At 55.1% G+C, this 12,268-nt stretch overlaps 1 protein-coding gene across 29 annotated transcripts in view; it reads right to left on the bottom strand.

The window, feature by feature from the left end:
- SLC47A2 (solute carrier family 47 member 2) overlaps window positions 1–12,018 on the bottom strand; it is a 40,239-nt gene extending 28,221 nt beyond the window's left edge. For 14 of the 29 annotated variants that reach the window (XR_007473658.1, XR_007473657.1, XR_007473656.1 and 11 more), the window contains exons 1-6: window positions 6,910–7,348; window positions 6,019–6,115; window positions 1,776–3,609; window positions 846–947; window positions 559–627; window positions 63–191 (exon numbers count right to left, since the gene is read on the bottom strand). Coding sequence is in view for 22 of the 29 variants with exons in the window: in XM_049702420.1 (XP_049558377.1) it covers window positions 63–191; window positions 559–627; window positions 846–947; window positions 1,776–1,898 (423 nt within the window). In the remaining 7 variants the exon portion in view is untranslated. Of the gene's footprint in view, window positions 1–62; window positions 192–558; window positions 628–845; window positions 948–1,775; window positions 3,610–6,018; window positions 6,116–6,909; window positions 7,352–11,896 lie in introns of those variants that run through there. The other 15 variants (XR_007473661.1, XR_007473660.1, XM_049702424.1 and 12 more) reach the window with 9 other exon arrangements.
- Window positions 12,019–12,268: the final 250 nt, after the last annotated feature.

The raw sequence follows: 12,268 nt of genomic DNA, 5'->3' as shown, positions 1-12,268 counted from the left end.
GCGGGGTGGGGCAGCCCTCCATCGCACTCGGGGCGGCCACTGCGGGCGCTCGGCCTGCTCACAGAGGGACAGCAGCAGCTGTTTGCTGAGCCCCAGCCTCCGTCCGCCCGTCGTGCCTGGCTCGCCAACAGCTCCCGATGGGGGAGGCATCGCCCCCCGCCCCCCGGCGCGAGAGCACCTGCCAAGTCTCCCTGGGGGTGAGCGGCAGCCAGGCCCACCGTGAGCCCGGGACCCCCGGAGCTGAGCCCCGCTGGGCTGTGGGCCCCCGAGAGCTGGAGGCCCCGTCCGTGGGCCCTCGCACTCGAGGTCAGGGGACTGTCTTTCCCTCCAGGGCTCTCTCCCCCCGCTGCCCGGGCTCTTTTCAAGGGGAGGGTCTGGTCCCTGCAGCACGTGGCCCTTGGGGGTGGGTGTGCCAGGGACAGCTGCCCCGGCCCAGGGCCTGACGAGCTCCCAGATCCAGGGTACATTACGGGGCCTCAGGTGGGCCCCCAGCCCCACCGTTTCTGCAGCAGCTGAAGGACTGGCTCTGCCCCGCCAGGCTCTCGGAGGCCCACCTACCTGGGACATTAAGGTGTCACAGGCCGAGGACAAGCCAAATCCAATGGAAACTCCGCAGACATTGACGAACTGGAGGCACACACGGGAGAGCGCAGTCTGTCAGGCGGAGCCCGAGGGGGACCCTGCGCCTGGGGGGGTGCCCAGCAGCCCGTGACCCGTCCTGGCCGGGCCCTGCCCGCGCCGTGGGGTGTGCCTTGGGCGAGGCCCTAAGGTCCAGCTGTGCCCTTAGGCTGTCTCTTCTCCCCGGAGCCCGGGGGGAAGGTCCCTGCGGCCCTGGCCGTACTCACGGCCACCGAGAGGGTCACTGCTGCCAGCTCCACCTTGCCCAGGTGTCCGCAGAACACCGAGCTCACGACGTAGGTCATGAAGTTCAGCATCTGGAAGAGGAACTGGAGGACGGCAGCCACGGTCACGGGCCCCTCAGTCCTACCGACCCCTCACAGCCCAGCCCCACCAGAGAGGCTCTCCAGGCCCTGCGAGGCGGAGCAAAGACCCGCAAAAGCCCCTCGAGGCCACAGGGCAAGTCACCCAGAGCGGGGGAGCGAGCATGCGGCCGAGGCTGCTGCAGCAGCCAGGCTGGGTGATGGGAGGCCCGGGTCCCACCCCATCCCCCGCTGCGCAACTGCGTTAACCCCTGAGCCCCGGTCTCCCCGCCAAGCAGCACCCAGCACGGGGGCTGGAGAGGGTACCGCTGGCGACGCTATCGTCACCAGCTCGTCAGGCCACGCACAGAGGAGCGGGGTTCAAGACACCAAAACCTTAGGAACGGCTCTGTCCAGGGGCTGGGATTAGAAAGAAGTTTTTTCTAACTTTTCGTGTTGACTGAAACTCTTTAGAGCGAGCACATATTTATTAGTCTCTACGGTCAGGAAAAAACGCATCTAAGCCATTTTCCCTTTGGAAATAAAACAGGCAGAGGCTGCCTTTCACCTGCAGCAGGGGATCTCACTCGCCCTCTCGGCTTTCAGCCCAGCCTTCCCGTGGGTTCCCGAAGAAGGACACGCCTGCCCCTTCTGACGGGGGGGGGGGGGGCGGGGGGAGGAGGGGGGCTGCCCGCTGCTGAGGGGGTCAGGCCCTGCCAGGCTCTGGGCAGCAGCCCCTGGGGCCACCTGGACACGGTCATCATGGGCAGTTTCTGGGCAAGGTCGTGAGCAGCCCCCGCCCGGCCCTCGCGTCATGCCTGGGTGGCGGCCCTCCACCCACCGCCGCCTCCTTACCAGGGGTCCAGAAAGGACAACGAGCGTCCTCGCCTCGGCCCCGAAGCCGACAGGGACCAGCCTGCGGAGGGCAGGGCAGCGGCTCCCTCGGCCCGGGGGGACCATGTCCTGGGGGCCGTCCATTCCGAGCCCGGGCAGCAGCCACGCCACAGGCCAGAGCACCCACGCAGCCAGCCTCGCCCAGCCGGCCGGGGCACCACACAGTCTGGCTAATGAGTAAAGGCTGGGAGGAGGGGCCGTGCCACCCAAGGGACCGGCCCTGCCCCCCGGCCCACGTGCTGCCTGGCCCACTGGCCCCAGACAGGACAGAGCCCTGGGCCCCCAGAGTCACCAGGCTGACCCCTCCCAGGGGTTCAGCAGCAAAGGCCCAGGAGGAACAGGTGTGGGCAGGCCTGGGGGGCCCTGAGGACTCCCAGGCCCAGATGAAGAGAGGTAGACTCGCACTCCCGGGTGGCAGAGCCAGGTTCCGGTGGGCGGGTGAGGTGGAGGGGGCGCCCAGGGCCAGTTCTAACGAGGGGCCAACTGCTCTCTGCCCCCCCAGATGGAGGGCATTCAGTGGACCGGCCTGCAGGGCACACTCATCGTCCGGAGGGCAGGTCCTTGTCTCACAAATGGTGACGGAAACCCACGACTCCTTCCATTTCCCTCTGTGGAAGCTCTCTGTCCCCAGGCTACCCTCGGGATCGCTGCCCGGAGCCTTCTGGGAGCAAGGCAGAGCTGTGGGAATTCCCGACCCGTCCACCAGCGCGGGAACTGCTCCCTCTGGGTTGGGGGCTTCCCAGGCCTCCCAGGTGTTGACTTTCAAACAACCGCTTCCAGCCTTTTCCAGCGAACGCCCCACTCTTGTTGCAGTGACTGCAAGTTCAGCCAGTGCCACGTGCAGCGCCTGTGGGCTCTGCCCCCAGTTCAGTTTTCCAGGATTTCAGCCCAGGGGCGCCGGCACGGAGTCTCTGAGCAGAGCAGCCAGCCAACCAGCCCTGCGCATCATCCGCAGCCGGGTGAGAACTGCGGGGTCGGCGAGCCCCTCTCCACGGCCCACCGCTGTCAGGGGCAGCCGTGCAGACCCCCCACTGGACACGATCAGCAGTTCAGCTCTCGGCAACAGGGCCACGGACCCTGGGACCTCGGGAACCTCTCCCTTCTCAGGTGAGAACTTGTCCCCAAGCCCCTGGCCCAGGGCACAGTGGCCTCCCATCTCCTCCCTCCTGCCAACGTTTGTGTCATTCGTGGTTCCTTAGTGGAAACACGAGAAACTAACTTGAGATGGTGTGGAGGGAGGGGGGAGAGGGGCCAGTGTTGGCACGTGACCTAGAAGCCAGCCGAGCAGCTAGAATGAGAAAACCTGGGTTTTTAAGGGCAAGCCCACGAGATGACTAAGCTCCAAACACCTCCAGCCCCAGAGGGAGATTCTGGAAGACGGGCAGGGCCAACCTGTGACGGCAACAGAGGGGAAAGGGGGGGAAGGAGGGGGGCTGGGGACCACCTGGAGGGGGCCAGGTTGGCTCCCCCAAAGGATGGGATGCTGAACAGATAAAAAATGGTACCCCCTGTATACCCAAAACTTAAGTGTCTTAGATCAGCCACCACTTACATCACGTGGGCTGCTGGGATCAGCTGGGTACTGCACCTGTGTCTGTGTGTCCGCTGTTGCCCCAAAGCTCGCCTGGGTGGAATGGTCCACCGTGGATGCCTGTGGTCAGTGGGCACTCCGCTGGGGCCCCGTCTTCCTTCACGGGACCTCTCTGGGCAGCCTGGCATCTCATGGTGTGGAGCTGGCCCGACGAGGGAACGTTCCAGGAGTGCAAGAGGAAGCCGCGTCCATGTCAACACCCAGCTGGGAAGTTTCACAGGTCACCTCTGACTGTTGGCCATCGCTAACCGCAGGGCTGGCCCATGCTCACAAGAGGAAGCGGCGTCCACCTCCTGACGGGAGGAGCTGGAGACCCTGCAGCTTCTGGGACCGCCCCCTCCTCTGTCCCATCTCCATCCTCTCCCCTCCTGTCCCCCTCCCCATGCCCCGACCCTGAACGAGGGCAGAGCGGTGAGGGGCTCAGGCCTGCCGAGGACCCTCACAGGGAAGAAGGACCCAAAGCTACCAGGTCCTGGGAATGGTGGGGGTGGTGAGGGGAAGGGGGTGGAGAGTCACTGCAAGCCCCCAACACACACTGGGGTCAGGGAGGCTTGCAACCAAGGAGAGGGAGTCTCCCCTGGAGCTGGTTCCGGTGCCCGGCAGCCTCATTGTGCCACGAGGCACTGGAGCATGCCCCGAAGGGCTCAGTGACTCAGTAAGGAAGCATGTGTGGAACCGGAACAGAAGCCACTGGCCTGGACAAATTGGGTGGCCTAGCAACCTCGGGGGTGTGGGGCGGACCTCGGGCTCCCCTGTTGCCACAGGCCCACTGCAGCAGATGCCAGCACAGAGCCATCCAAGGAGGACGCCGTCTCCGGCCGCAACTCCTGCAGCACCAAGAGGTCAAGTCCCCCTGGGGGTAGGCCTGGCCTGTGGGCCCTGCCTTCAGGTAACTGACAGCCCAGGGACCTGCGAGGCACAGCTGGGGCCGGGCCCCTGCAAACCTTTCCTCACTTGGTTACACTTCACCAGGCCCAAAGGCGTTGCCTTTGCCCTTTGGCTGCGCTCAGCCCTGCACCCCCAGGCCAGGGGGCCAATGTTCCTCTCTGACCCCTCCTCCCTGTCCTGTGACTGCCAAACACCCAGCTCTCCACTGGGGAGTGAGGGACTCTGGCCTGGTCCCCTCAGCTCCCCATACATCATCAGGGCAAAGGACAGCTGGGCAGGACCAACACCTGCAAAATGCCCAAGGCCACCCCTGAGCCCCCAACCCCCCCAGATCTGGCAACCGCTTCCCTCTCTACCTCCGCCCAACCCCTGTTTCCTCCATCCCTCACCCCTCCCTCCTCCAGCCAGACTTCACTAGGCACCTTCCCCACAGAAACGCCTGGGCTCAGGTCCTGGTGGGACGTCAAGGTGGGCAAGGGTTGGGGATGGCCAAGCCTCAACAGTGACTGGAGGTCCTCATGGGGGACCTGCCAAGTTCAAGGGCTCCCAAAGCCCAAAAGATGGGGGGGGTGCATTTCCAGCCGGGGAGAAGTTTACAAGAATGAAAATGAATACTATTCAGTGCTAAAAAGAAACGGGCTATCAAGCCATGAAAAGACATGGAGGGCCTTGCTGACCCTGAAGGGACTAACCCTCCAGGGCCAGCCCATTCCCAGAGATACGAACAACTCTGCCTGCAAACAAGAGCAAACAACTCTGCACCTTTCACAGCAAACCAGCCACCATGTCCCTCAGGGTTCTGGGCCACCATCCAGCTGCCTTAATCACCCCAGAGCAGGTACCAGACACCTCGGCACAGTCGTAGGCCTCAGAGCCGGCCGAGGTTATTCAAACGAGCCAATCTGAAGCCCGTTTGCCCTGCCTCAGCTGTTTACTCCCCAGAAAGTACGGGAAAGGCTCTTGCCCACGTTTCCCCTCCTGACTGACCTTGGTGCTTCCCCCAGTGGCCTGTATGTCATGTCCCCACCTCTTGGGAACTGTGAGTGGTCGTCTCCTGATCTATTGGCCCTGCCATCCCTGAATAATAATAAAACCTACATTTTAAAACAGTCTAGAAAAAGGGGAGGAAAACCTTCGTTACTCAGGCACCCAAAGCCTGTGACAACCAGAGGTCTGGGCAGCCTTCCTGCCCCAGGGGTGCTGCTATGAGGCAGCCTAGGTTGTGTTCTCAGCCCATCCATCCAAAGACACCCTCACGAGGGGAGTGCTGGGCAGGAGGTGGAAGGGGGACCGCAGTGTGTAGCCCTGTGGGAGGTACGCCCTCCAAAAAAGAAAGCATCGTAGGTAGGGGCAGGATCAAGATCGAGGTGATGGAACAAATTAGAAAATGTAGGTTTTGTGTATTGTACTGGTACAGGAAGTCAGATCCATAGTGTATGTGGATCAGTCGGCTCAGCTGTGCTCCCCTGGCTTTCCTCCATGACTACAAAATGGCTGCAGCAGCCCCGAGCATCTCATTCCCTTCCCCTCACCCCCACCTGTGACAACACCCATATTCAAATCTCTGTCTCAGGCCACTTTGGGGAGCAAGATAAGTTTCCCAGAAGTTCCCCAACTTCCTCTAGTATCACACACACCCATGCTTAAGCTCATCTCCAGGGGATGAGAATACCAAATTCGGGGTTAAACCAGCAGTTCTAACCCTTGACTGAATTTTAGAATCACCTGGGGGCTTCCCTGCTGGTCCAGTGGTTAAGACTCTGTGCTTCCAATGCAGAGGTCGCGGGTTCAATCCCTGGTCAGGGAACTAAGATCTCGCATGCTGCGTGGCACAGCCAAAAAAAAAAAAAAAAAAAAATCACTACCCAAGTCCCACCACAGATGTTCTAAATTAAGGCCCAGGCAGCAACTTCTTTTCCTTTTTTCTTTAACTTCTTATCGAAGTATAACATTCATACAGAACAGTACACATATAAGTGAACAACTCCACGAGTTTTCATAAATTAAATGCACCTGAGTAACCAGCAGCCAGCTCAAGAAGCAGATTTTTACTTCACTAGCCTCCTCTAAGGCCCCTGGCGGCGTGTTCAGTCACTATTGCCACCGAGGATAATCACTGTCTTGATTTGTAGCACCAGGGAATTCCAATGCCGGGCATTCGTAGAGCCACCCAGGTTACTTCCCTGAGTGCCGCTTGGGCTGAGAACCACTGGGCTCACAGCTCCGCCCACCTTCCCAGCACATTGCTGCCCTAGCCCACCCCCAACTAATTCCCTTGGCAAAGATGAAGGCCTTGGGAGGCGCCAAGCTCACCATTACTTCTTAGATCAATAGATGCAAGTCCCGAGGCCACCTTTCCTAGGCCTGGCCCATGTGGCAGGGGCCTCCTGAGCCACATGGGCTTCTCCCCACTGACCCTAGTTGTCCCTGAGATGACCCTTCCAGAAACTGCTGGGGCTGTCAGGGCTCAGTGACCTGCTACTGCTCGCCCGCCCCCCCACCAGCCAACCCTCATCCCGAATCGGAGGGTTTGGAAAGCACCTGGTGGGCTGGAAGAGCCCAGCGCCCAAGAAGGCTTATGCTGGCGGAGCACACGGTCAGGGTGCAGCTGCTTACCTGCCGGGGGAGCCCTCAGGGACGCCTCAGCCTTGACAGCCGTGGTCTGTCCGGACCCCGCAGATGCCATCCAGGGAGCCACGGTGAGGGCCTGGGCGCCCAGCCGCAGGGAGCCCTCCCCAGCACGAACCCCGAGCTCAGGCCACTGTAGTCAGCAGGCACGGAGCAGCTAGCCTCAAACGAGGGGCTTTACTGAGGTCAAGGCAGGCCGAGCGCGCGCATCGCCTCGAGGGCCAGCACGGGATCCACGCCGGAGCGCAAACAGGAAGCCGAGCCCGACCTTTAGGCAGCTCACGTGGGAGCAACCGCCTCGATCTAAAATGAGCCTTAATTCAGACCAGCCGTGCGCGCAGCCTGCGCGGATTACCGAGGCCCCGGTGCCCGAGGGGAAAGCCGTTCAGGCGGCAGGCAAGGTAGCACGAGGTGCACGCGGCCGCACCAGGCCCTGCGGACCCCGCCCACCGTGCCCAGCGGGGTGGGGTGGGGGGGTGGGGGGTGGGGGTCCACATGCCACGTGACCACCTCTCCGCCACAGTTTATTGGCAGCTAAGGCAAGTCTGGGCCAATCAGATTCTCTCCCGGGACTTCGGGGGTGGGCATGGAGCTGGGTCCGAGAGAAGGCGGGGCTGGAGGCGCAGCTCTGCGCAGACTTGGCCAGGCCCCGGCAAGGCTGGAGGGAATCCTGCACTAAACAGGGTGCTGGGGGCCTGGAGCAGTGGAGGCATACATGTGGGAGGAGAAGAGAAGGGCAGCCCCAGTGAGGGGCAGAGATGGGAGACCCTGTGCCCCGCTGGGGAGGGGGCCACCATTTCATTCATTCACTCATTCATTCGGTTTTTTCAATGTCTTCCATGTCCGGTGCCTTTGTGGCCTGGCTGTCCCTTTTCCTACGAGATGATGCCCCATCGTTCCAGCCTCACGTTTTACTGGAGATGATGTGAGTGGAGGTCGGTTCCTTGCAACCTCCTGACCCCTGCACCTGCCACTCTCTCCCGACCCCAGCCTCCTGTCTTCATAGTGACTGAGCAAACCCCCTGCCTTACTTACTGTCCTTCACGTGGTCTTGCAAGGGAGACAGACCTCCTAGCATGAAGGGTCAAGGATGCTCCCAGACCACGGAGCAAGCCCCTCCCTGACCCATCAGATCCTAGCCAGCCTGGGAGGCAAGAGGACACCCCTCCCCCACTTTGTCACACCAGCACCCCTTCAATGAGGCGGTTTGTTGAACCCAACTGTTTGCTCAGGGGAGAGTTACGTTAAACAAGGAGGCCTACATAAGCAAATCAGCACATAAGCCTGTAAATGCCTCAACACCAGGAGGTCAAAGCCTAAGGACAACCAATCACAAACAGCCCACCAAGAGTAGTCAGATTCTTAGAATGGTTGCTAGGGGCTTGAGCAGAAGGTGGAATGGGGAGTTGCTATTTGAGTCAGCGTAGAAATTCAGTTTTGCAAGATGAAAAGAGTTCTAGAGATGGGTAACGGTCATGTCTGCACAACAATATGAATGTATTTAATACCATTAAACTACACCATGCACAAAAATAAATTCAAAATGGATTAAAGACTTTAAGAACTGAAACCACAACCAAAAAAAAAAGACAAAACTTCTTGAAGAAAACGTAGGCAGTAAGCTCTTTGACACTGATCTTAGTAAATTTTTTTTGCATATGTCTCCTCAGGCAAGGGAAACAAAACCAAAAATAAACAAACGGGACTACATCAAACTAAAGAGCTTTTCCACAGTGAAGGGAACTATCAACTACTGAATGGGAGACGATATCTGCAAGCAATCTATCTGATAAGGGGTTAATACCCAGATTATACAAAGAACTCATACCACTCAACATCAAAAACCCAAACAACCTGATTTTTACAGATGGGCAAAGGATCTGAATAGACATTTTTGCAAAGAAGACGTACAGATGGCCAAGAGGCACATGAAAAGATGCTCAACATCACTAATCATCAGGGAAATGAAAATCAAAACCACAATGAGACATCACCTCACACCTGTCAGAATGGCTACTAGCAAAATACAACAAGTACTGGCAAGGATGAAGAGAAAAGGGAACACTCGTGCAGTGTTGGTGGAAATGTAAATTGGTGCAGCCACTATGGAAAACAGTTTGGAGGCTCCTCACAAAATTAAAAACAGAACTATCACATGATCCAACAATTAACATGTGGGTATTTTTCTGAAGAAAACAAGAACACTAATTCAAAAAGATATGTACACCCCTATGTTCACTGCAGCATTATTTACAATAGCCAAGATATGGAAGCAACCTAAATGCCCAGAGATAAAGAAAATGTGTATATATTTATGAAATGGAATACTGCTCAGCCATAAAAAGAATGAAATCTTGCCATCTGCAACAACATGGATGGACCTAGAGGGTATTATGCTAAGTGAAATCTAAAAAACAAAACAAACAAACATAACAAAACAGAAACAGAGTTATAGATAGAAAACAAACAGGTGGTTGTCAGGGGGGGTGGTGGTGAAGGAAGGAAAGAAATAGGTGAGGGAGATTAAGAAGTACACCAGTTGTAAAATCAATGAGTCACGGGTATTAAGTGTACAGTGTGGAGAATACCGTCAATAACCATGTAATATCTTTGCATAGCGACATAGCGTAACTAGACTTACCGCGGTGTTTGAAATGTATAGAAATATCAAATCACTCTTTTGTGCACAGGAACTAACATAATGTAGATTAATTATACTTCAGAAACAAAATAAACTCATAGAAAGAGATCAGATTTGTGGTTAACAGAGGCAATGGGTGGGGGGAGGGAGTGGGAAGGTTGAGGGTAGTCGAACTTCCAGTTATAAGGTAAACAACTGTTAGGGATGTAATGTACAACATGATAAAACGAACACTGCTGTATATTATATATGAAAGTGATTAAGAGAATAAATCCTAAGAGTTCTCATCACAAGGAAAATATTTTTTCCTATTTCTTTAATTTTGTATCTGTATGAGATGATAGATGTTCACTAAACTTACGGTGATAATCATTTCGTGATGTATGTAAGTCAAATCATTATGCTGTACTCGAACAAACAGTGCTGTATGTCAATTAAATCAATAAAACTGGAAGAAAAATAAAATAGAATTACAAAGAAAAAAAAAAAAACAGCCAACCAGAAAGTGAAGGCAATCCAAGTGTCCACTGAGGGATAAACAAAATGTGATCTATTCATTCAATGGACTATTATTCATCCTTAAAAAGGAAGGAAGTCCTGACAGATGCCACACAACACATCAACAGTATGAACATTGAGGACATCATTCTAAGCGAAACCAGCCAGTCACCAAAAGACACACACTGATGAGGTATCATTTGAGGTCCCTGGAGTCGCCAAATTCATAGAGACAGAAAGTAGAATGGTGGTTGCCAAGGGCTGGGGGAGGGAGAGGGGAGGTTATTGTTTAATGAGTATAGAGTTTCAGTTTTGAAAGATGAAAAGAGTTCTGGGGATTGGTTGCATGACAGTGTGAATATACTTAACACCACTGAGCTATATACACTTTGAAATGTTTAAGATGTTTAATTTTAGATTATATGTATTTTACCGCAATTGAAAAATTATTTTTTAAGATTTATTATTTTTTTTATTATTTTTTTAAATTTATTTTTGGCTGCATCGGGTCTTAGCTGCAGCACGCGGGATCTTCGTCGCGGCCCACGGGCTTCTCTCTCTAGTTGTGGCGCGCGGGCTCCACAGTGCATGAGCTCTGTAGTTTGCGGCATGTGGGCTCTAGTTGAGGCGTGTGAGCTCAGTAGTTGTGGCGCCTGGACTCAGTTGCCCACACTATGTGGGATCTTAGATCCCTGACCAGGGATCTAACCCACGTCCCCTTCATTGTGAGGTGGATTCTCTACCACTGGACCACCAGGGAAGTCCCTACCACAATTCAAAATTTAAAAAACAAATTTTTTTAAACCACACAGAAAGTATTGACAAAAGAAGTAAATGAGCTAACATATATGGAAGTGCCTGGAACATCGTAGGCATTTAATAGACGTTAGAGTCTTTTTTCTTTCTTTCTTCGTTAAACCCTGGTCCTTGATTCCTGAAGTTCTAAGGGTATGCACCAGATGAGACTAACTTATTAGAGGCCCAGAATTTACCTTTAGGTCAATGAACACTGCACAGATCCTTGAGATGCTTTTCTTAAGTAGGTTAAATAATCTGCATAACAGATTTTGTTGCATAACAAATTTTTTGAAGAAGGAGGAGAAAGAGAAGGAGGAGGAGGAGAAAAGGATTCAAGAGAAAAATGAGCGTGGCTCGCGGCATTTTCATCTGTAGAGATTTCCTGCAGAATGTGTGTTGAGTTTAGGAGGGTGTGTAGAGGTGTCTCTCGATTATGTGCTAATTGGACCAGCAGCATGAGACACATCATCACATTTGATCTTGTCCCAACCTTTTCAGGTAGATATGCTTATCTCCAATTTACAAATGAGAGAACCAAAGCTCAGGGAAATACAGAGCTTGCCCAAATAAAGTGGCGGGGCCAGAATATGAGGCTGGGTCTGTGTCATCTCAAAGCACACTTTCTTTCTGCTCCATCCGGGATGGCAAGAGTTTTCCTCCAGCCTGCCAGCTCTTCATGGATGTTACCTTGCACTGCTGTGCTGTGAACCTCAGACAGTTCAGTAAACGAGTTCTGCGATCAACTCGCCATGTCTGCCATGGGCGTTGTGTAGAGGAGACACGGTACGTGTGCTCTGCAACTGCCTCTCCAGCCTGTATCACGCTGAGCACAGGTTTGGAGCAGAAAGAGGAAGAAAACCTTTCTCTGTCTGTCTAGCAACTGTTGGCCTGTTCTCTGAAGAACTCGGTGTTGAAATGCTCCTCCTGCCAGGGTATCTAGTCAGGCTTGGTCTCCTCTCCTCTCTCCCTCTGCCTTCCCGAGAGAGAGAGGACGGGTCATTACAGTTTCTACCAGCCCCCGACCCTGTAAACACCTACCAGGCAGACAGGCTTCAGGGAACAGAGAGCTGTCGTCTTTCTCCAACAAAACAGCTACGAGCATGAACATTCATTTCCCGGAAGGTCATACGAGTACTCGTGAGCTCACGTCTGGCTCTGGCTCAAAGGAAAGATGTTCTGTGAATGCGGCGCCCTGGCACCAGGCCCGGGCAGCATTCCCCGGGTGGCAAGGCAGTCGTTGGGAAAGCTTGGCACCTGCAGGGTCTCGTTGTCATGTGAGTGAACAGAAGGTGTGAGTTTTCTCCCCATCTTTCGACCTAAAAGCTTGGGTCAAACCAGAGAGGTGAGAACATCTTCTCACCAACCCCCGTCCTCCCTGCCCACCCAGCCCTCTACCCTCCTGCTTTGCTC

This window comes from Orcinus orca, chromosome 19 (genome assembly GCF_937001465.1).
Source record: "Orcinus orca chromosome 19, mOrcOrc1.1, whole genome shotgun sequence".
NCBI lineage: Eukaryota > Metazoa > Chordata > Mammalia > Artiodactyla > Delphinidae > Orcinus > Orcinus orca.
The sequence above is the reverse complement of the archived record's forward strand: the minus strand, read 5'-3'. Positions and strand labels throughout refer to the sequence as shown.